The sequence below is a fragment of the Heptranchias perlo genome, chromosome X, assembly GCF_035084215.1.
Source record: "Heptranchias perlo isolate sHepPer1 chromosome X, sHepPer1.hap1, whole genome shotgun sequence".
NCBI lineage: Eukaryota > Metazoa > Chordata > Chondrichthyes > Hexanchiformes > Hexanchidae > Heptranchias > Heptranchias perlo.
Window position 1 is genome coordinate 1,340,830 of NC_090370.1, and position 24,071 is coordinate 1,364,900.

General features: G+C 53.0%; 1 protein-coding gene across 1 annotated transcript in view; it reads right to left on the bottom strand.

Moving 5' to 3' along the window:
- Nucleotides 1–24,071, bottom strand: part of LOC137306880 (low-density lipoprotein receptor-related protein 1-like) — a 252,054-nt gene that overhangs the window by 171,373 nt on the left and 56,610 nt on the right. The window contains 5 exon segments of the mRNA XM_067976269.1: nt 1,438–1,683; nt 9,085–9,285; nt 10,360–10,542; nt 13,649–13,816; nt 23,249–23,329. Of these exon segments, the coding sequence (XP_067832370.1) occupies nt 1,438–1,683; nt 9,085–9,285; nt 10,360–10,542; nt 13,649–13,816; nt 23,249–23,329 (879 nt within the window).

The following is a 24,071-nucleotide window of genomic DNA, read 5'->3' on the forward strand; positions in this document are numbered from 1 at the left end:
ATGTCGTACACAGTCTACGCTGCGGTTCCTCCCCCTCCCCGTGTCGTACACAGTCTACGCTGTGGTTCCTCCCCCTCCCCGTGTCGTACACAGTCTACGCTGCGGTTTCCCCCCCTCCCCGTGTCGTACACAGTATACGCTGCGGTTCCTCCCCCTCTCCGTGTCGTACACAGTATACGCTGCGGTTCCTCCCCCTCCCCGTGTCGTACACAGTATACGCTGCGGTTTCCCCCCCTCCCCGTGTCGTACACAGTATACGCTGCGGTTCCTCCCCCTCTCCGTGTCGTACACAGTCTACGCTGCGGTATCCCCCCCACCCCATGTCGTACACAGTCTACGCTGAAATTTCTGCTCTTCCTTCTCGCTCCTCTCCGTGGGTCTTCACTTGCACCGAGCTTCGCTGCCTCTCCCAGAAACGTGATGCGGAGATGCCGGTGATGGACTGGGGTGGACAAATGTAAGGAATCTTACAACACCAGGTTATAGTACAACAGTTTTATTTGAAAATCACAAGCTTTCGGAGCTTACCTCCTTCGTCAGGTGAGTGAGAGAGTGAAAGGTTCTCAAATCGCATATCTTATATTAGGCTGGGACACGGTCACACCAATCAAAGGCGTCGTTGGTGTTCAGACAGGTTAGCCACGGAAAACAGTACGTCCCAGTACACTGAATACACAATGGGTCAGATTACACAGACAAAGAGAGAAAGAGTCCCGAAAGGCAGAGAGAGAGAGAGAGAGAGAGAGAGAGAGAGATAGAGAGAGATAGAGAGAGAGAGATAGAGAGAGAGAGTCCAGTTGTATTAAAAACAGATAACTTTTTTTTCCTGCTGGTGGGGTTACGTGTTGCGTGACATGAATACTGGGACGTACTGTTTTCCGTGGCTAACCTGTCTGAACACCAACGACGCCTTTGATTGGTGTGACCGTGTCCCAGGCTAATATAAGATATGCAATTTGAGAACCTTTCACTCACTCACCCGACGAAGGAGATAATCTCCGAAAGCTTGTGATTTTCAAATAAAACTGTTGGACTATAACCTGGTGTTGTAAGATTCCTTACATTTCTCCCAGAAACATCCGCCAGCCCCCCACACCACCACCACCCCCCATTTCGAGTGCAACGGACTAAGACACCTTACCACAGTACGAGCCAACATTCCTCACTCTCCTCCTGAGCTCCCTCTAAGCAATGCGATAAATGACCAGCTAACCTGTGTTTTTTTTTTAAAAGAAGAAGTGATGTTGGTTGAGGGATAAATATGGGCCCCAGGACACCGGGGAGAACTCTGGACATTGTTTGTGGGACCTGGCTGTGTGCAAATTGGCTGCTGTGTTTCCTACTTTCCAACTTCCAAAAAAAAATATTTAATTGGCTGGGAATGAGGTGGTGCAAGGCGCCGTATAAATGCACGTCTTTGATTGTGCAGAAACCCACCTGAGCTGGAACAGCTCCTCCCGTCGGGCATCAGCATCCAGCCGTCGTAGCAGGAGCACTTGACGATGGTTTTGAACTGCTCGCAGCGCTGGCTGCACTTGAGGTGCTTGGCGCAGTAGCTCTGAATCTGGCACTTCCTCTTGTCGGCCTTCAGCTCCATCCCCAGCGGGCAGGAGCACACGATTCCTTCCCCGGGGGCGACCGTGCAATTGTGACTGCAGCCCCCGTTGTTCAAGGAGCACTGATCTGTGTGGGGAGAGAGAGAGAGAGAGAGGAAAAGAGAGAGATTGGTACTCCGCAGTCCGAAAACACCCTGCAGGGCAAACCTTGGTGATGCCACGACATCCGTAGCCAGTGGCTTCCGGTAAACACGAACGGGCGAAGGGCCAGCTGGCCCATCGAGCCCGCCCCACACACTCAAGATGGCCGGAACCTCCTGACCAGACACTTCCCACCCTCCTCCCCGCAGCACCTGGGAAGAGAGAGAGAAAACCCAGGGCCAAATAAGGGAAAATATACTCCTCTCCGATCCCTTTAGGTGATCGAAGCCAGTCACATGGACCAAGTGTCGCGGATAAAGACATTTACCTTCAACACGATGCGATCTCTGCCCCAGTCAAAGAACCGGTCCGGCTAACTCTCGAAGGCTCACAGAGAGCCAGCACCCACCGCGCCAGCCAGTAACGCACTCCAGAGGCAAGTAATGGCGCGTAATTATCCAGTGTAGAGGGAGCTTTACTCTGTATCTAACCCTGTACCTGCCCTGGGAGTGTTTGATGGGACAGTGTAGAGGGAGCTTTACTCTGTATCTAACCCTGTACCTGCCCCGGGAGTGTTTGATGGGACAGTGTAGAGGGAGCTTTACTCTGTATCTAACCCTGTACCTGCCCCGGGAGTGTTTGATGGGACAGTGTAGAGGGAGCTTTACTCTGTATCTAACCCTGTACCTGCCCTGGGAGTGTTTGATGGGACAGTGTAGAGGGAGCTTTACTCTGTATCTAACCCTGTACCTGCCCTGGGAGTGTTTGATGGGACAGTGTAGAGGGAGCTTTACTGTATCTAACCCTGTACCTGCCCTGGGAGTGTTTGATGGGACAGTGTGGAGGGAGCTTTACTCTGTATCTAACCCTGTACCTGACCCTGGGGGTGTTTGATGGGACAGTGTAGAGGGAGCTTTACTCTGTATCTAACCCTGTACCTGTCCTGGGAGTGTTTGATGGGACAATGTAGAGGGAGCTTTACTCTGTATCTAACCCTGTACCTGCCCTGGGAGTGTTTGATGGGACAGTGTGGAGGGAGCTTTACTCTGTATCTAACCCTGTACCTGCCCTGGGAGTGTTTGATGGGACAGTGTAGAGGGAGCTTTACTCTGTATCTAACCCTGTACCTGCCCTGGGAGTGTTTGATGGGACAGTGTGGAGGGAGCTTTACTCTGTATCTAACCCTGTACCTGCCCTGGGAGTGTTTGATGGGACAGTGTAGAGGGAGCTTTACTCTGTATCTAACCCTGTACCTGCCCCGGGAGTGTTTGATGGGACAGTGTAGAGGGAGCTTTACTCTGTATCTAACCCTGTACCTGCCCTGGGAGTGTTTGATGGGACAGTGTAGAGGGAGCTTTACTCTGTATCTAACCCTGTACCTGCCCTGGGAGTGTTTGATGGGACAGTGTAGAGGGAGCTTTACTCTGTATCTAACCCTGTACCTGCCCTGGGAGTGTTTGATGGGACAGTGTAGAGGGAGCTTTACTGTATCTAACCCTGTACCTGCCCTGGGAGTGTTTGATGGGACAGTGTGGAGGGAGCTTTACTCTGTATCTAACCCTGTACCTGCCCTGGGAGTGTTTGATGGGACAGTGTAGAGGGAGCTTTACTCTGTATCTAACCCTGTACCTGCCCTGGGAGTGTTTGACGGGACAGTGTAGAGGGAGCTTTACTCTGTATCTAACCCTGTACCTGCCCTGGGAGTGTTTGATGGGACAGTGTAGAGGGAGCTTTACTCTGTATCTAACCCAGTACCTGCCCTGGGAGTGTTTGATGGGATGGTGTAGAGGGAGCTTTACTCTGTATCTAACCCTGTACCTGACCCTGGGGGTGTTTGATGGGACAGTGTAGAGGGAGCTTTACTCTGTATCTAACCCTGTACCTGCCCTGGGAGTGTTTGACGGGACAGTGTAGAGGGAGCTTTACCCTGTATCTAACCCTGTACCTGCCCTGGGAGTGTTTAATGGGACAGTGTAGAGGGAGCTTTACTCTGTATCTCACCCTGTACCTGCCCCTGGGAGTGTTTGATGGGACAGTGTAGAGGGAGCTTTACTCTGTATCTGACCCTGTACCTGCCCTGGGAGTGTTTGACGGGACAGTGTAGAGGGAGCTTTACTCTGTATCTAACCCTGTACCTGCCCCTGGGAGTGTTTGATGGGACAGTGTGGAGGGAGCTTTACTCTGTATCTAACCCTGTACCTGCCCTGGGAGTGTTTGATGGGACAATGTAGAGGGAGCTTTACTCTGTATCTAACCCTGTACCTGCCCTGGGAGTGTTTGATGGGACAGTGTGGAGGGAGCTTTACTCTGTATCTAACCCTGTACCTGCCCTGGGAGTGTTTGATGGGACAGTGTAGAGGGAGCTTTACTCTGTATCTAACCCTGTACCTGCCCTGGGAGTGTTTGATGGGACAGTGTGGAGGGAGCTTTACTCTGTATCTAACCCTGTACCTGCCCTGGGAGTGTTTGATGGGACAGTGTAGAGGGAGCTTTACTCTGTATCTAACCCTGTACCTGCCCCGGGAGTGTTTGATGGGACAGTGTAGAGGGAGCTTTACTCTGTATCTAACCCTGTACCTGCCCTGGGAGTGTTTGATGGGACAGTGTAGAGGGAGCTTTACTCTGTATCTAACCCTGTACCTGCCCTGGGAGTGTTTGATGGGACAGTGTAGAGGGAGCTTTACTCTGTATCTAACCCTGTACCTGCCCTGGGAGTGTTTGATGGGACAGTGTAGAGGGAGCTTTACTGTATCTAACCCTGTACCTGCCCTGGGAGTGTTTGATGGGACAGTGTGGAGGGAGCTTTACTCTGTATCTAACCCTGTACCTGCCCTGGGAGTGTTTGATGGGACAGTGTAGAGGGAGCTTTACTCTGTATCTAACCCTGTACCTGCCCTGGGAGTGTTTGACGGGACAGTGTAGAGGGAGCTTTACTCTGTATCTAACCCTGTACCTGCCCTGGGAGTGTTTGATGGGACAGTGTAGAGGGAGCTTTACTCTGTATCTAACCCTGTACCTGCCCTGGGAGTGTTTGATGGGATGGTGTAGAGGGAGCTTTACTCTGTATCTAACCCTGTACCTGACCCTGGGGGTGTTTGATGGGACAGTGTAGAGGGAGCTTTACTCTGTATCTAACCCTGTACCTGCCCTGGGAGTGTTTGACGGGACAGTGTAGAGGGAGCTTTACCCTGTATCTAACCCTGTACCTGCCCTGGGAGTGTTTAATGGGACAGTGTAGAGGGAGCTTTACTCTGTATCTAACCCTGTACCTGCCCCTGGGAGTGTTTGATGGGACAGTGTAGAGGGAGCTTTACTCTGTATCTGACCCTGTACCTGCCCTGGGAGTGTTTGACGGGACAGTGTAGAGGGAGCTTTACTCTGTATCTAACCCTGTACCTGACCCTGGGAGTGTTTGATGGGACAGTGTGGAGGGAGCTTTACTCTGTATCTAACCCTGTACCTGCCCTGGGAGTGTTTGATGGGACAGTGTAGAGGGAGCTTTACTCTGTATCTAACCCGTGATGTACCTGCCTTGGGAGTGTTTGATGGGACAGTGTAGACGGAGCTTTACTCTGTATCTAACCCTGTACCTGCCCTGGGAGTGTTTGATGGGACAGTGTAGAGGGAGCTTTACTCTGTATCTAACCCTGCACCTGCCCCTGGGAATGTTTGATGGGACAGTGCAGAGGGAGCTTTACTCTGTATCTAACCCGTGATGTACCTGCCCTGGGAGTGTTTGATGGGACAGTGTAGAGGGAGCTTTACTCTGTATCTAACCCTGTACCTGCCCTGGGAGTGTTTGATGGGACAGTGTAGAGGGAGCTTTACTCTGTATCTAACCCTGTACCTGCCCTGGGAGTGTTTGATGGGACAGTGTGGAGGGAGCTTTACTCTGTATCTAACCCTGTACCTGCCCTGGGAGTGTTTGATGGGACAGTGTAGAGGGAGCTTTACTCTGTATCTAACCCTGCACCTGCCCCTGGGAATGTTTGATGGGACAGTGCAGAGGGAGCTTTACTCTGTATCTAACCCGTGATGTACCTGCCCTGGGAGTGTTTGATGGGACAGTGTAGAGGGAGCTTTACTCTGTATCTAACCCTGTACCTGCCCTGGGAGTGTTTGATGGGACAGTGTAGAGGGAGCTTTACTCTGTATCTAACCCTGTACCTGCCCTGGGAGTGTTTGACGGGACAGTGTAGAGGGAGCTTTACTCTGTATCTAACCCGTGATGTACCTGCCCTGGGAGTGTTTGATGGGACAGTGTAGAGGGAGCTTTACTCTGTATCTAACCCTGTACCTGCCCTGGGAGTGTTTGATGGGACAGTGTAGAGGGAGCTTTACTCTGTATCTAACCCTGTACCTGCCCTGGGAGTGTTTGATGGGACAGTGTAGAGGGAGCTTTACTCTGTATCTAACCCTGTACCTGCCCTGGGAGTGTTTGATGGGACAGTGTAGAGGGAGCTTTACTCTAACACGTATCAAACGCTCGATACTGAACCAAAGTGGAAGGTGTTCCATCACTTAGTTTGAGAAGCGCACAAAAAAAAAAAATCATAAAAAAAGGAAGGGGAAAAGGGAAAAAATTGAAAAGCTTTACAAACTTAGGAGAAACTAAATGACATAACTTAACTGGACAGGAAGAAGTTGACAGCAGTCTTGGCACAACTAGTTTAAAGCAGATATTAATATCCTGAATCCAAGCTGCTGACACACCACAACAAATTTAGAAGGGTCAAAAAAAGCAGACAAAACATCGACAAAAACAATATCTGCCTGGATGTTTGGGTCTCAAGTTTGAAACTGGAAGAAGAAAATATCGTTTGTACTGTGTCTGGCAAGCTCCAGGGCCAAGTAGCACAGAGATCAGCAACAATCATTTCTTCCTCCCCGTCACCTCCACTCCTAACCATCAGCTCCGAGGCTGCTTTTACACAGAATTGCATCAAACTTTACAGCACAGAAAGAGGCCTCTGCGAGTGTTTGTGCTCCACACGAGCCTCCTCTCACCCTATCACCATATCCTTCTATTCCTTTCTCCCTCATGTGTTTATCCAGCTTCATCTTAAATGCATCTCTGCTATTCACCTCAACCACTCCATGTGGGAGCGAGTTCCACATTCTCACCACTCTCTGGGTAAAGAAGTTTCTCCTGAATTCCCGATTGGATTTATTACTGACTCTCTCATATTTAAGGACCCCTAGTTTCGGTCTGCCCCCACAATTGGAAACATCTTCTCCACGTCTACCCTATCGAACCCCTCCATAATTTTAAAGACCTCTATCAGGTCACCCCCTCAGCCTTCTCTCTTCTATAGGCAAGACCCTGAGCCTTTCCTGATAGTTATAACCTCTCACTTCTGGTATCATCCCAGTAAATCTTTTTTTGCACCTTCTCCAGTGCCTCTATATCCTTTTTATAATATGGAGACCACAACTGTGCACAGTGCTCCAAGTGTGGTCTAACCAAGGTTCTATACAAGTTAAACATAACTTCTCTGCTTTTCAATTCTATCCCTCTGGAAATGGACCCCAGTGTTTGCTCTGCTTTTTTTGGTTAAACGGCCTTGTTAACCTGTGTCGCTTCTTGCAACGATTGTGTAGCTGTACCCCCAGATCCCTGATCGACTCCCCGCGTAGCCCCGGCAACAGTGACAGTGAGCAAATTCAGCAGGTTCCATCCAACAGAAAGACAGATGTGAGGGAGAGGCCTCGGAGGCAGGAGAGGGGAGAGGAAGAAAGAAAATCAAAAGGGACGAGAAGCGGTTGTAAATTTAAACTTTCACAGCAGGACGACACGAGCTGTGCAGCATCTGGGGACGTGGCGTGCTGCATGGTGCTCAGAGAGCATTTAGTACATTGTGTTTAAATCAGGGCCAATCTCGACTATTAGCGATCGGCTTTGAGCACAGTGAGTTGGAGGATACAACTGCAGCAGTTACCACAATGTATGATTGTTTAATATTGTGTCTGCCCCATGTAATTGCTCACATTGATTTGGAGGATATGACATGGGGCATAATACAGTGCCTTTAACGCAGTAAAAAGTCCCAAGGCGCTTCACAGGACAAAATTTGACACATAAGGAGATATTAGGACAGGTGACCAAAAGCTCGGTCAAAGCGGTCGGTTTTAAGGAGCGTCTTAAAAGGAGGAGAGAGGGGCAGAGAGGTTCAGGGAGGGAATTCCAGAGCTTAGGGCCCAGGTGGCTGAAGGCACGGCCGCCAATAGCGGAGCGATGGAAATCGGGGGGACGCGCAAGAGGCCAGAATTGGAGGAGCGCAGAAGTCTCGGAGGTCACAGAGATGGGGGAGGGGGGGCGAGGCCAGGCCACGGAGGGGATTTGAACAGGAGGATGAGAATTTTTTAAAACCGAGGCGTTGCTGGGCCGGGAGCCAACGTCGGTCAGCGAGCACAGGCTACGTAACGCACACTGTAATTATTATGATTTATCTCCCATGCGATTTCCCACGTTCAGCTGGAAGATATGAGAGCGGTGCAATGCCATGCGGGGAGGACAGAGGAGTGGAAATCAGTCATCGTTCCTGCTCCTGGCTCAAATTCTACCCAAAAAAAATAAATAAATCACCGGTGGAAAGTGGGTGAGAACAGGACCAGCAGTGATGCCCCACACAGTCAAATATCCTGCCCGCACTCAACATCTGGACCCGTGTCACGGAGAATCTGCGCCTGGTGGAGGGCAGCCAGCGCCCTAAGGGCACGGTAGTGTAGTGGTTATGTTACTGGACTAGTAATCCAGAGGCCTGGAACTAATAATCCTTGGAGAACGCGAGTTCAAATCCCACCGTGGGCAGTTTTGCGAATTAGAATTCAGTTTTAAAAAAAAACTGGGAATAAAAAAAGTTGGTCTCAGTAGAAGTGACCGTGAAGCTGTCGGATTGTCATAAAACGTCCCTTTTAGGGGAAGGAAACCTGCCGTCCTTACCCGCTCTGGGCCTATATGTGACTCCAGTCCCCACACCGATCTCGTTGACTCCCAACTGCCCTCGACGAAGACAAATCAGTTGCATCAAGACCGCTGCAGCACCGTGACTTGGAAATATATCGGCCGTTCCTTCATCGTCGCTGGGTCAAAATCCTGGAACTCCCGACCCAACGGCGTGGCGGGAGTCCCTTCGCCGCACGGGACTGCGGGGGTTCAAGAAGGCGGCCCACCACTACCTACTCAAGGGGCAACTAGGGATGGGCAATAAATGCCTGCCTTGCTAGTGACGCCGACGCCGACGCCACCCCCCCCCCCCACCCCGAATGAATATAAACCCCACCCCGGTTGATCCCAGCCACTGCAGGCGCCTCCAGCGAAAGGAGAAAGACGGATGTGGGAAATGTTATCGTCGAGACCCAAACCCCCAGCGCCGCGGCGACGTACCGCAGAGGTCTCCCTCGTCCGAGCCGTCGGCGCAGTCGTCATTTCCGTCACACAGCTTCTCGGGCGGGAGGCAGACTGACGCGTTTTTGGCGCAGGAGTGGGAGGGGGGTTTGCAGACCAGAGCCTCGCAGTTCTCCTCGTCCGAGTTGTCCTCGCAGTCGTTGTCGCCGTCGCAGACCCAGGTCTTACTGATGCAGCGCCCTGCCGAAGGAATATTTTAAACCATTAGCCGTATCATCGGAACATAGGAACAGGAGGAGGCCATTCAGCCCCTCGTGCCCGCTCCGCCATTTGATAAGATCATGGCTGATCTGTGATCTAACTCCATATACCTGCCTTTGGCCCATATCCCTTAATACCTTTGGTTGCCAAAAAGCTATCTATCTCACATTTAAATTTAGCAATTGAGCTAGTATCAATTGCCGTTTGCGGAAGAGAGTTCCAAACTTCTACCACCCTTTGTGTGTAGAAATGTTTTCTAATCTCGCTCCTGAAAGGTCTGGCTCTAATTTTTAGACTGTGCCCCCTACTCCTCGAATCCCCAACCAGCGGAAATAGTTTCTCTCTATCCACCCTATCCGTTCCCCTTAATATCTTATAAACTTCGATCAGATCGCCCCTTAACCTTCGAAACTCCGGAGAATACAACCCCAATTTGTGTAATCTCTCCTCGTAACTTAACCCTCGAAGTCCGGGTATCATTCTAGTAAACCTACGCTGCACTCCCTCCAAGGCCAACATGTCCTTCCGAAGGTGCGGTGCCCAGAACTGCTCACAGTACTCCAGGTGCGGTCTAACCCAGGGTTTTGTATAGCTGCAGCGTAACTTCTGCCCCCTTGTACTCCAGTCCTCTAGATATAAAGGCCAGCATTCCATTAGCCTTATTGATTATTTTCTGCGCCTGTTCATGGCACTTCAATGATCTGTGTACCTGAACCCCTAAGTCACAAGAGCATTGTTGGGGAGGCAAAGTCTGTACACATTTCCCACCTACAAAACCCTCATGTCCTGTTGTCAAGTTATGCCCACGTTTATAATGGGGACTGCCTATGTAAACCAGTCACGTCGTAATTTCACACTCCCGCCCGATGGTGGCGCTGTTTACGTCCGAGTTTTACATAGAACGCACAGCACAGAAACAGGCCATTCGGCCCAACTGGTCCGCGCCCCGGCGCTCATGCTCCACGCGAGCCTCCTCCCACCCCTACTTCATCTCAGGTTGGGGGGGGGGGGGGTCAGCGGGAGTCAAAAGGTTAACCAACAGATTGAGCTCACCAGAATCCTTGCAGCCAAACTTGATGTTTGGGTCACACATGTGCGTCACTCCTTCGCAGTTCCGTTCGTCGCTGGAGTCTACGCAGTCCGTGTCCCCGTCACACCTCCAACGCATGGGGATGCACAGCCCGTCCATACGGCACTGGAACTCATCGGCATGGCAGCCGCCAGCCGGGCGGGTAGCTGCAAAGCAAATGCACGGTCGGGGGCTTATTACCGCCAGTGTCAGCTTGGCTCACTTATACAAGTTTACAGCACGGGAGACCATTCGAGCCCATCGTCTCTTAGGTTGAGCAATCCGAAACTAATGGCACTGCTTCCTCTCTCTTTCCCCCCTTTCCCTTGTTGGTAGGGCTCGTCTCTGGGTCGTAGAATCATTTTGCACAGGAGGCCATTCGGGCCATCGCGCCTGCTCTTTGACAGAGCTACCACATTAGTCGCACTACCCACCCCCCCCACCTTTTCCCCATAGCCCTGCGAATATTTTTCCCCTTCAAGTATTTATCCAATTCCCTTTTGAAAGTTATTATTGAATCTGCTCCCACCGCCCTTTCAGGCAGCGCGTTCCAGATCATCACAACGCGCTGCGTAATAAACGTTCTCATCTCCCCACCTCTGGCTCTTTCCCCAATTATCTTAAATCTGTGTCCTCTGGTTACCGACCCTCCTGCCACTAGAAACAGTTTCTCCTTATTTACTCCATCAAAATCCCTCAATCATTCCATTATTAAACCAAGAAATCATATATTCGTTTTGGGAGCAATTCGATCGATGAAAAACATTCACAATGTTTACTGAGTGATTTACACAGAATTAGATAGAATTTTACAGCACAGAAACAGGCCATTCGGCCCAACTGGTCCATGCCGGCGTTTATGCTCCACACGAGCCTCCTCCCTCCCGACTTCATCTCAACCTATCACCATATCCTTCTATTCCTTTCTCCCTCATGTGTTTATCCAGCTTCCCCTAAAACGCATCTACGCTATTCCACTCAACCACTCCATGTGGGAGTGAGTTCCACATTCTCACCGCTCTCTGGGTGAAGAAGTTTCTCCTGAATTCCCGATTGGATTTATTAGTGACTATGTTATATTTATGGCCCCCTAGTTTTGGACTCCTCTCCACCCCCCGCCCACCCATGCGAGTGGAAATATCTTCTCTACGTCCACCCTATCGCACCCCTTCATAACTTTAAAGGGCGATAACGTGAACTGCGGCAGCGTCACGGGTGAAGGTGTGCTGGGCTGGTGGAAATGGGACGCTTTCTACGGAATGTAAATCGTGCAGGGACCTGCCCACGGTGGATTGCCCTGGAACTGATGGGTTCATGCCCCACACCAGGACCTGGAGCACCTAATCTGGGCTGACACTTCAGTGGTCCCAAGCACACCAGGCTACGCCTGTACTACATCATCTAGATAACAGAGTACGCATTTCAGTCCTGGCATGGTTTAAATTATCGAAGGGTTCAAAGTGGAAAGCGAGACACACTGGGTCTGCACGAACCACGCAAATCTATTAGTCAAGAAATTCATTGGTGCTGGGGGTGAAATTGAGCTGCATTTACTGCGGGGGTCTGGAACCCTGGAGACGAGGGTCTCCATGCCACTGATCAGGCCTGATTGACGGCACCGCCTTCAAAAGAGGCGAGAGACCGTCTCAGTAGCCAGCGCTTCTAGCGAGGACGCACCCAAGGATCCGTGGATCTGGAATCCTCTGCGCTCCAGGTGTGACCTTTAATCCCAGCCGACAGCACTGAGACACCAGGGCTGCGCTAAACGAGACAGTAAAGGGGCAGCTCTCCGAGGAGGAGTATATTAACCCCTCGCGGACCGTTTCCAATCTGCGATTAGCGCCACGCGCGGGCCCCCACCGGGATTAGCGCCACGCGCGGGCCCCCACCGGGATTAGCGCCACGCGCGGGCCCCCACCGGGATTAGCGCCACGCGCGGGCCCCCACCGGGATTAGCGCCACGCGCGGGCCCCCACCGGGATTAGCGCCACGCGCGGGCCCCCACCGGGATTAGCGCCACGCGCGGGCCCCCACCGGGATTAGCGCCACGCGCGGGCCCCCACCGGGATTAGCGCCACGCGCGGGCCCCCACCGGGATTAGCGCCACGCGCGGGCCCCCACCGGGATTAGCGCCACGCGCGGGCCCCCACCGGGATTAGCGCCACGCGCGGGCCCCCACCGGGATTAGCGCCACGCGCGGGCCCCCACCGGGATTAGCGCCACGCGCGGGCCCCCACCGGGATTAGCGCCACGCGCGGGCCCCCACCGGGATTAGCGCCACGCGCGGGCCCCCACCGGGATTAGCGCCACGCGCGGGCCCCCACCGGGATTAGCGCCACGCGCGGGCCCCCACCGGGATTAGCGCCACGCGCGGGCCCCCACCGGGATTAGCGCCACGCGCGGGCCCCCACCGGGATTAGCGCCACGCGCGGGCCCCCACCGGGATTAGCGCCACGCGCGGGCCCCCACCGGGATTAGCGCCACGCGCGGGCCCCCACCGGGATTAGCGCCACGCGCGGGCCCCCACCGGGATTAGCGCCACGCGCGGGCCCCCACCGGGATTAGCGCCACGCGCGGGCCCCCACCGGGATTAGCGCCACGCGCGGGCCCCCACCGGGATTAGCGCCACGCGCGGGCCCCCACCGGGATTAGCGCCACGCGCGGGCCCCCACCGGGATTAGCGCCACGCGCGGGCCCCCACCGGGATTAGCGCCACGCGCGGGCCCCCACCGGGATTAGCGCCACGCGCGGGCCCCCACCGGGATTAGCGCCACGCGCGGGCCCCCACCGGGATTAGCGCCACGCGCGGGCCCCCACCGGGATTAGCGCCACGCGCGGGCCCCCACCGGGATTAGCGCCACGCGCGGGCCCCCACCGGGATTAGCGCCACGCGCGGGCCCCCACCGGGATTAGCGCCACGCGCGGGCCCCCACCGGGATTAGCGCCACGCGCGGGCCCCCACCGGGATTAGCGCCACGCGCGGGCCCCCACCGGGATTAGCGCCACGCGCGGGCCCCCACCGGGATTAGCGCCACACGCGGGCCCCCACCGGGATTAGCGCCACACGCGGGCCCCCACCGGGATTAGCGCCACACGCGGGCCCCCACCGTGATTAGCGCCACGCGGGCCCCCACCGGGATTAGCGCCACGCGCGGGCCCTCACCGTGATTAGCGCCACGCGGGCCCCCACCGTGATTAGCGCCACACGCGGGCCCCCACCGTGATTAGCGCCACGCGGGCACCCACCGGGATTAGCGCCACGCGGGCACCCACCTTGATTAGTGCAGTTGGCATTGGTTTCGTCGCTGTAGTCCCCGCAGTCGTTGTCGCCGTCGCAGGTCCAGTGCTCGGGGATGCAGCGTCCGCTGTTGCACTTGAACTGAGCGCTGGAGCAGGAGTGGGTGCAGCCGGCCTCGTCGCTGCCGTCGCCGCAGTCATTATCTGGGAGGGCGAACAGCAAGAGCAGGCAGGTGGGGGGTGAAACTCCACAGCGCGCACACACACAAAAAAAAAACCCCCCCGCTTCTCCTCCCGTGTTTCCTGGTCCGCGAGGAGACGTTAAACCCCACTCCCCCAACTGAGCACGGGATTGTTAGCGGCGCACGTCACAATCCAGGAAACAGACAAAAGCACAGATTACCTCGTGTTCAAACCACACCTTTTAAGAAGCGACACGACATTCAGTTTCAGTTTTGGGGGGACTGCTATATTCGAGTTAATACGGTGTGCGGGGGTTCGGGGATGCAGTGTCCCTCCCCGGACTACTGAACCGTGCCTCTGATTTGTGTCATGCGTGGAGAACACCCTTGGAGATGCCGGCGCTATTCGCCCCGCAACGAATGGTCGACAGAATCGGCGGGAGGTGCGGAGGAGATTGAAAGGGAGGAGAGCATGGAAAGTGAAGGGGAGGGAGGGGGACTTAAAAGAGAGTGAAAAGAAGATAAAAACGACAGAAGTGGTGTTAACATCGGGGATGGAACATTTCTCGGGCTCTGCTGACTTCAACATTTTCAAGTTTACGCGCAAGGAGCCAGAGCAGTGTTTGAAATGTCAAAAAGAGGTCAGTGGGTTCGCAGGGCAGGTGCTCAATCTCTCGGGAGCATGTTTAAACTGGGCAGGAGCCCAGGCATAATGCGAATTGACACGGGGAATCTCACACGGTTTCACAGGACGGCCACTGCAGTTTAAAAAACAACACACACAAGCTGTGGTGCGTTGGGACGTCCGCAGTTCAGGTTCTGACCATGGTCTTCCCCCTTTCCTCACCTCTCCTATCTCTATCTCTCTTCCTCCCCCCCCTCTCCCCTCCCCTCCCCCCTCCTCCTCCTCCTCCTCCCCCCTCCTCCTCCTCCCCCCTCCTCCTCCTCCTCCCCCCTCCTCCTCCTCCCCCCTCCTCCTCCTCCTCCCCCCTCCTCCTCCTCCCCCCTCCTCCTCCTCCCCCCTCCTCCTCCTCCTCCCCTCCTCCTCCTCCTCCTCCCCTCCTCCCCTCTCCTCCCCTTTCCCCTCTCCTCCCCTTTCCCCTCTCCTCCTCTTTCCCCTCTCCTCCCCTCTCCCCTCTCCTCCCCTCTCCCCTCTCCTCCCCTCTCCCCTCTCCTCCCCTCTCCCCTCTCCTCCCCTCTCCCCTCTCCTCCCCTCTCCCCTCTCCTCCCCTCTCCCCTCTCCTCCCCTCTCCTCCCCTCTCCCCTCTCCTCCCCTCTCCCCTCTCCTCCCCTCTCCCCTCTCCCCTCTCCTCCCCTCTCCTCCTCCTCCTCCTCCCCTCTCCTCCTCCTCCCCTCTCCTCCTCCTCCTCCTCCTCCCCTTTCCCCTCTCCTCCTCCTCCTCCCCTTTCCCCTCTCCTCCTCCTCCTCCCCTTTCCCCTCTCCTCCTCCTCCTCCCCTTTCCCCTCTCCTCCTCCTCCTCCTCCTCCTCCCCTCTCCCCCTCCTCCTCCCCTTTCCCCTCTCCTCCTCGTCACACAGGCTCACAGATGAAAGGTCACTTGTGCGAGCTACCAGCGAGGCCACCCACCGTGAGCTGCGGGACCTACGATCCCTTAATCAGAACGGGGGGAACCCAAAGGGAAAATAAAATAGGGAATGGTTTTCGAGTCATCGTCGGTTTAACGGACGAACAATTTAAAATAGACACAAACAAGCCTGTCACGGATTAAATCATTTCGCTTCTGATCACATAAATCAACCAACGATTATTAAAACATCCCAAGCAACAAGTAACGAAAACAGTACAAGCAACACAGAAATTGCATAGATCACACCATGCACCACACACTGTTACTCTGAAATGAGATGTCTCTCAGTGAATGGGGAGGTTGGGGGGGGGGGGGGAAATAAAGAGTTCTTGGAGTAACAATGTGACTCATTATTATTTGTTGTGAAGCTTGTGGATGTAAGTGCAACTGGGAAAAGCAGTATGGATAAACAGATACTTAACCAAGCTTCAGTTAATTTAGCAACTACGCTCCCACTCTCCTCTACGTTAGTGCGTTTCGAGCACTGCTACTTGATATCATGAGGAAGGGGTGTCCAAGCTTTGAGTCTTTGTGGGACACGTTAAGCGCCCGCCGCCCGGGGGGGGGGTGGGGGGCGAAGAGAGAGGGCGCGCACCCGCCCGCCGCGGAGAGAAGGCGAGCAAGGGCTCGGTGGCTGCACTCGACTCTAAGGTTGCAGGACGGACACCCCTGACCCGAAGAAAGCGCTCGAGGGTTTTAGCTCCGAGTTAAAGCTTGGCAAACAGTCAAATTAATTTTCAGTAAAAATTAATTTAATAACAAAAACACAAGGCAAGAAACAAAAATTTTGTACGGCAATTATTTTCTTAAACTAGCATTTTCCAAAGCAAGGAACAAACTCCAATTTCCCAAGCCGTTCCTCATCTCCAAACCTGCCTTTCATAGACTCTTACAGCACAGAAGGAGGCCATTCAGCCCATTATATCCGTGCCGGCTCTTTGAAAGAGCGACCCCCTTAGTCCCACTGCCCCCCCCCTGCTCTGCCAATTTTTCCCCTTCAAGTATTTATCCAATTCCCCTTTTGAAAGTTATTATTGAATCTGCTCCCACCGCCCTTTCAGGCAGCGCATTCCAGATCATCACAACTCGCTGCGTAAAAAAAAAATTCTTTTCATCTCCCTCTCTGGTTCTTTCTCCAATTATCTTAAATCTGTGTCCTCTGGTTACCGACCCTCCTGCCAGTGGGTCGGTAACCAGAGGACACAGATTTACATCCACCTGAGAGCGCAGACGTTTTAACGTTTCATCTGAAAGACGCCACCTCAGACATGGCAGCGCTCCCTCGGTACTGGCACTAGGGGTGTGATGGCCTAGATTACGTGTTCACATCTCTGGAGTGGGGCTCAAACCCACCACCTTCTAACTGACCACTGAGCCATGGCCAACACCGTAAGGCGAGGAAAGCAAAACATGGGCATCACTCAATTAAGTACTGCTTCAATCAACAGCACAGAGACTGGCGTCCAACGAGACAAGATTCAGTCTGTTGGCCTGTCCTACCTACAGCGGGACACCATGGAGAGCCGAGTTGGGAGGGGATGGGACAAAATGCAAAAACATTTTCGTAAAAAGACAATGAACGAAAAGCAAAAACCTCTCTAATCTGGCAGGACTCAGCAATAGCCACAACAGTCTAAGGACTCCAGATCAACAAACCAGCTTGATTTGGGCGGCCCTATAAATAGCATCGAACCCGCTGCTGATTAAACAAGACTTCAACCTCAGGCCTGAATTTCCAGATAGATTCCTATTCCTCTTCAAAATAGTGGTCGTGGGATCTTTTACGTCTACCTGAAAGGGCAGACGGCCCTCAGTTCAACGTCCCCTCCGACAGCGCGGTCCCTCCGACAGCGCGGCACTCCCTCAGCGCTGCACTGGGAGTGTCAGCCTGGTTTACGGGGCTTGAGTCTCTGCAGTGGGGGCTCGAACCCACGACCTTCTGACTCAGAGGCGAGTGTGCTACCCACTGAGCCAAGGCTGACACTTAGTATATATACATCTGAGTTGTGATGTTGTGCAGATCACAGTTACTTGAAGACCTTAAAACAAGGGTGAGGAAAGGGCATTCATCCCAATAAGCTCAGCATATCCAGAGTCAATGTCTGTCTATTCTATCACAGGAACACAGGAACAGGAGTAGGCCATTCAGCCCCTTGTGCCTGCTCTGCCATTTTATAAGATCATGGCTGATCTGTGATCTAACTCCATATACCTGCCTTTGGCCCATATCCCTTAATACCTTTGGTTGCCAAAAAGCTATCTATCTCAGATTTAAATTTAGCAATCGAGCTAGTATCAATTGCCGTTTGCGGAAGAGAGTTCCAAACTTCTACCACCCTTTGTGTGTAGAAATGTTTTCTAATCTCACTCCTGAAAGGTCTGGCTCTAATTTTTAGACTGTGCCCCCTACTCCTAGAATCCCCAACCAGCGGAAATAGTTTCTCTCCATCCACCCTATCCGCTCCCCTTAATATCTTATAAACTTCGATCAGATCACCCCTTAACCTTCGAAACTCCAGAGAATACAACCCCAATTTGTGTAATCTCTCCTCGAAACTTAACCCTTGAAGTCCGGGTGTCATTCTAGTAAACCTACGCTGCACTCCCTCCAAGGCCAATATGTCCTTCCGAAGGTGCGGTGCCCAGAACTGCTCACAGTACTCCAGGTGCGGTCTAACCAGGGTTTTGTATAGCTGCAGCATGACCTCTGCCCCCTTGTACTCCAGTCCTCATGGACTCTCTCTTCTCCTCTGCTGTCTACCACCCCCCACTATTGAGCCAATTTGTGCACAGCAAGCTCCTGAAAGCAGCAACATGATAATGGCCAGATAACCTAGCGTTTAACTAGTCGTGCTTGATTATTAAGCTCGCTACCCCGTTGATTTGTCTCTGTGAATCTGATTACACATCCCCAGTGAAATTACAGGCTTGGAAAATAAAAGGTTTTGAAAATGCTAGTTCTTGGAGAGGAATTCCTGCACAGAATCCCCCGCCCCGCCTCACTCCAGAGCCCGCCCGCGCCTGGGCTGAAAGCTGAAGGGAGTTAGTGATGTGAGGTAGCAGCTAGAATCAGAGTTGACAGGTCGAGTGCGGTGCATGCTGATCTACGCACTGACCGTAAATGTGGGCACAACGCCCCTCGTCAGAGCCATCAGCACAATCGTCATCTGAAACATAGAAATCAACCGAGACAGGACACAGTTGGCAGGGGGATGACACAGACAGGAGGCAGAGCCTTCAAGTACAACACTAAATGAGACAAACAGACGACAGCAACAACGACCAGGAAAAAAAAAACAAACAATGAAAGAAAGGCACTTCGAAATTACTGCTAAAAAAACAAACAAACAAAAAACGTTTAAAAGGTCGGACAAAACACAGCAGCACAGAGGGGAGGGGGGAAGTGAAGGAGGGCCGATATCAGCAGCAGCAAACGGCAAGAGTGGGGGTTCATTTCTATTGGGGTGTAAATGAAAAGCAGGGAGGTTATTTGGGACTTGTATCGAACCTTGATTAGACCACACTTGGAGCACTGTGCACAGTTCTGGTCTCCATATACCTTGGTTGGACCACACTTGGAGCACTGTGCACAGTTCCGGTCTCCATATACCTTGGTTGGACCTCACTTGGAGCACTGTACACAGTTCTGGTCAACATATTACAAAAAGGATATAGAGACACTGGAGAAGGTTGAAAAAAAAAATCACAAGGATGATACCAGCAATGAGAGGGTTATAACTATCAAAAGGCTCAATAGCCTGGGGCTCTTTTCTCTAGGAAAGAGAAGTCTGAGGGGTGACCTGATAGAAGTCGTTAAAATTATGAAGGGGTTCGATAGGGTAGACGTGGAGAAGATGTTTCCACTTGTGGGGGAAAACCAGAACTAGGGGCCATAAATATAAGATAGTCACTGATAAATCCAATCGGGGAATTCAGGAGAAACTTCTTCACCCAGAGAGTGGTGAGAATGTGGAACTCACTCCCACATGGAGTGGTTGAGGCGAATAGCGGAGATGGATTTAAGGGGAAGCTGGATAAACACATGAGGGAGAAAGGAATAGAAGGATAGGGTGATAGGGTGAGATGAAGTAGGGAGGGAGGAGGCTCGTGTGGAGCATAAACACCGGCATGGACCAGACGGGCCGAATGGCCTATTTCTATGCTGCAGACTCGACGTAACTTCAAGTGGGTTTCTGAACTTCAAATGGGGGGGGGGGAAGGAAAGTGAACATGCACGATTCCCGTTAACTTTCAAATAGCTGGGACTGGCCGGGGAACAGACTTTAGGAGGTATGGAAGGGTGCAACAAGGAAAGGTGGCTCGCCAAATTAGAAGCGTAGGAGGGCCCTGGTAAATATTTACCGGGGTGCCAATGGGCCAAGCCTGGAGGTTCCCCACAGCCCCACATTCATGCTCCAAGACTGGAGTCTCAGCTCGGGAGGAGGTTCACAGGCCCCTCGGAATAGACAGAAAGAAAGAACTTGCATTTTTACAGCGCCTTTCACGACCTCAGGGCGTCCCAAAGCGCCTTACAGCCAATGAAGTACTTGTTTTTTTTTTAAGTGTGGTCACTGTTGTAATGTAGGAAACGCGGCAGCCAATTTGCGCACAGCAAGATCCCACAAACAGCAGTGATAATGGCCAGGTAACCTGTTTTAGCGATGTTGGTCGAGGGATAAATATTGTCCCCAGGACACCTGGGGAGAACTCCCCCCTGCTCTTCTTCCAACAGTGCAATGGGATCGTTTACGTCCACCCAAGGTGGCAGGCAGGGGCCTCAGTTTAACGCCTCATCCAAAAGACAGCACCTCCGACAGTGCAGCGCTCTCTCAGTACTGACCCTCCGACAGTGCGGCGCTCCCTCAGTACTGACCCTCCGACAGTGCGGCGCTCCCTCAGTACTGCCCCTCCGACAGTGCGGCGCTCCCTCAGTACTGACCCTCCGACAGTGCGGCGCTCCCTCAGTACCGACCCTCCGACACTCCCTCAGTACCGACCCTCCGACAGTGTGGCGCTCCCTCAGTACTGACCCTTCGACAGTGCGGCGCTCCCTCAGTACCGACCCTCCGACAGTGCGGCGCTCCCTCAGGACCGACCCTCCGACAGTGCGGCGCTCCCTCAGGACCGACCCTCCGACAGTGCAGCGCTCCCTCAGTACTGACCCTCCGACAGTGCGGCGCTCCCTCAGTACTGACCCTCCGACAGTGCAGCGCTCCCTCAGTATTGGCACTGGGAGTGTCGGCCTGGATCACGGGCTCAAGTCTCTGGAGTGGGACTCGAACGCGCGACCTTCAGACTCGGAGGCGAGAGTGCGACGCACTGAGCCACGGGCCGACATTATGCAACTGGAATACATAACTGATCAGACCCTGCTCTCATCCCTCTCTAATTCTACCTCAGCACCTCACTCTACCGCAAGCCCACGGACAACCTCACGATGCTCCACTTTTCCAGCTTCCACCCTAACCACGTCAAAGAGGCCATCCCCTATGGACAGGCCCTGCGAATACACAGGGTCTGCTCAGACGAGGAGGAACGCGATGGACACCTACAGACGCTGAAAGACGCCCTAGTAAGAACGGGATATGACGCTCGACTCATCGATCGACAGTTCCGACGGGCCACAGCAAAAAATCGCATAGACCTCCTCAGGAGACTAACACGGGACGCAACCAACAGAGTACCCTTTGTCGTCCAGTACTTCCCCGGAGCGGAGAAACTACGCCATGTTCTCCGCAGCCTTCAACATGTCATCAATGAGGACAAACACCTCGCTATGGCCATCCCCACACCTCCACTACTCGCCTTTAAACAGCCACCCAACCTCAAACAGACCATCGTTCGCAGCAAACTACCTAGCTTTCAAGAGAACAGCGTCCACGACGCCACACAACCCTGCCACGGTAACCTCTGCAAGACATGCCAGATCATCGACACAGATACCACCATCACACGAGATGACACCACCCACCAGGTGCATGGTTCATACTCCTGTGACTCGGCCAACGTTGTCTACCTCATACGTTGCAGGAAAGGATGCCCCAGAGCATGGTACATTGGCGAGACCATGCAGACGCTGCGACAACGGATGAACGGACACCGCGCAACAATCGCCAAACAGGAGGGTTCCCTCCCAGTCGGGGAACACTTCAGCAGTCATGGACATTCATCCACCGACCTTCGGGTAAGCGTACTCCAAGGCGGCCTTCGAGACACACGACAACGCAAAATCGTCGAGCAGAAATTGATAGCCAAGTTCCGCACCCATGAGGACGGCCTCAACCGGGATCTTGGGTTCATGTCACGCTACACGTTACCCCACCAGCGAACAAATGTTATCTGTTTTTAATATAATGGGTCATTTGCTGGCTCTCTCTGCCTTCCGGATGTTTCTGCCTCTCTCTGTGTTTTTTTTCTCTGATGTGGAGATGCCGGTGATGGACTGGGGTTGACAATTGTAAACAATTTTACAACACCAAGTTATAGTCCAGCAATTTTATTTTAAATTCACAAGCTTTCGGAGATTTTCTCCTTCCTCAGGTAAATGTTTCAAGATCTCCTTGAAGCCTACGCATTTATACATATTGAATAATACATGGTGTTTACAGACTGCCCCTGCAACTGCCCGTTGTTTTCTCTGTTTTTTTTCCCTGTTTGTTTTTTTGTTGAATGTGTATTCGGGGGTTCTGCAGATGACACCTCTCTGTCTGAACACGGTGATTGCCTTGGCAACGGGCAGTTGCAGGGGCAGTCTGTAAACACCATGTATTGTTCAATATGTATAAATGCGTAGGCTTCAAGGAGCTCTTGAAACATTTGCCTGAGGAAGGAGAAAATCTCCGAAAGCTTGTGAATTTAAAATAAAATTGCTGGACTATAACTTGGTGTTGTAAAATTGTTTATAATTCTACCTTCCCTCTGATCAATAAGCATTTGCCAGTCTGACAACACCGATTTTAAAATTCTCATCCTTGTTTTCAAACCCCTCCATGGCCCTCGCCCCCCCTCCCTATCTCTGTAACCTCCTCCAGCCCCTAAGACCCTCCGAGATCTCTGCACTCCTCCAATTCTGGCCTCTTGCGCATCCCCCGATTTCCATCGCTCCACCATCGGCGGCCGTGCCTTCAGCCACCTGGGCCCTAAGTTCTGGAATTCCCTCCCTAAACCTCTCCGCCTCTCTCTTCCCTCCTCCTTTAAGACGCTCCTTAAAACCTACCTCTTCGACGGAGCTTTTGGTCACCTGTCCCTAATATCTCCTTATGTGGCTCGGTGTTGAATTTGTGTCTGATTTACGCTCCTGTGAAGGGCCTTGGGGAGGTTTTACTACGTTAAAGACGCTGTATAAATACAAGTTATTGCTGTGTGTCAGCATTTATAGGGAGACCCCGGGGAGTGTGTCATTATTTGCAGGGGATCCCCGGGACCGTGTCATTATTTACAGGGGATCCCTGGGAGTGTGTCTGTATTTACAGGGAGACCCCGGGGAGTGTGTCAGTATTTACAGGGGGTCCCCGGGGAGTGTGTCAGTATTTACAGGGGGTCCCCGGGAGAGTGTGATTATTTACAGGAGTTCCCTGGGAGTGTCAGTATTTACAGGGGGTCCCCGGGAGTGTGTCATCTGATAAAACACTGGGAACCAGGGTGGATTGCGGGGGGGGGGGAATTGAATCGGAGAAAAACCATCACAAACGGAAGGGGACCAGTCAGAAGTGTAAGCGGGAGAACATTTCTCTCCAGAATCGCGATCGCTGCCTCACGAGCCGAGAGCAATTGGCTGCTGCCGATTCGAGCCCTGCAACGGGAAGAAACCGAGCAGAAGCCAACAAAAGAGAGAGAGAGATATAACGGGCGGCGCTGTCTGACTCACCAGCGTCGCAGCGCCAGTTTATATTGATGCATCGACCGTTGTTGCACGTGAACTGGGTCAGCGGGAAGCAAGTCGGATAGGCTGCAAAAAAACAGAACAAGGTTAAGCGTTCAAACTCTCCAAATCCCTACCCGCATTCATCATTACTTCACAGGATCACGCAGCACAGGAAGGAGGCCATTCGGCCCATCGTGCCTGCCCCGGCGCTCTCGTAAGAAATAGGAGCAGGAGGAGGCCAATCGGCCCCTCGAGCCTGCTCCGCCATTCAATAAGATCATGGCTGATCTGATCCTAACCTCAAATCTAAATTCATGTCCAATTTCCTGCCCGCTCCCCGTAACCCCTAATTCCCTTTACTTCTAGGAAACTGTCTATTTCTGTTTTAAATTTATTTAATGATGTAGCTTCCACAGCTTCCTGGGGCAGCAAATTCCACAGACCCTCTGAGTGAAGAAGTTTCCCCTCATCTCAGTTTCGAAAGAGCAGCCCCTTATTCTAAGATTATGTCCCCTCGTTCTAGTTTCACCCATCCTTGGGAACATCCTCACCGCATCCACCCGATCAAGCCCCTTCACAATCTTATATGTTTCAATAAGATCGCCTCTCATTCTTCTGAACTCCAATGAGTAGAGTCCCAATCTACTCAACCTCTCCTCATATGTCCGCCCCCTCATCCCCGGGATTAACCGAGTGAACCTTCTTTGTACTGCCTCGAGAGCAAGTATGTCTTTTCGTGCCTGATTGGCGGGGCCCTGGCAAAAGAAGCAGAAGGGGAGGTGAGGAAGGAACCTTTCAGGCGGCGAGTTGTTATGATCTGCAAGGC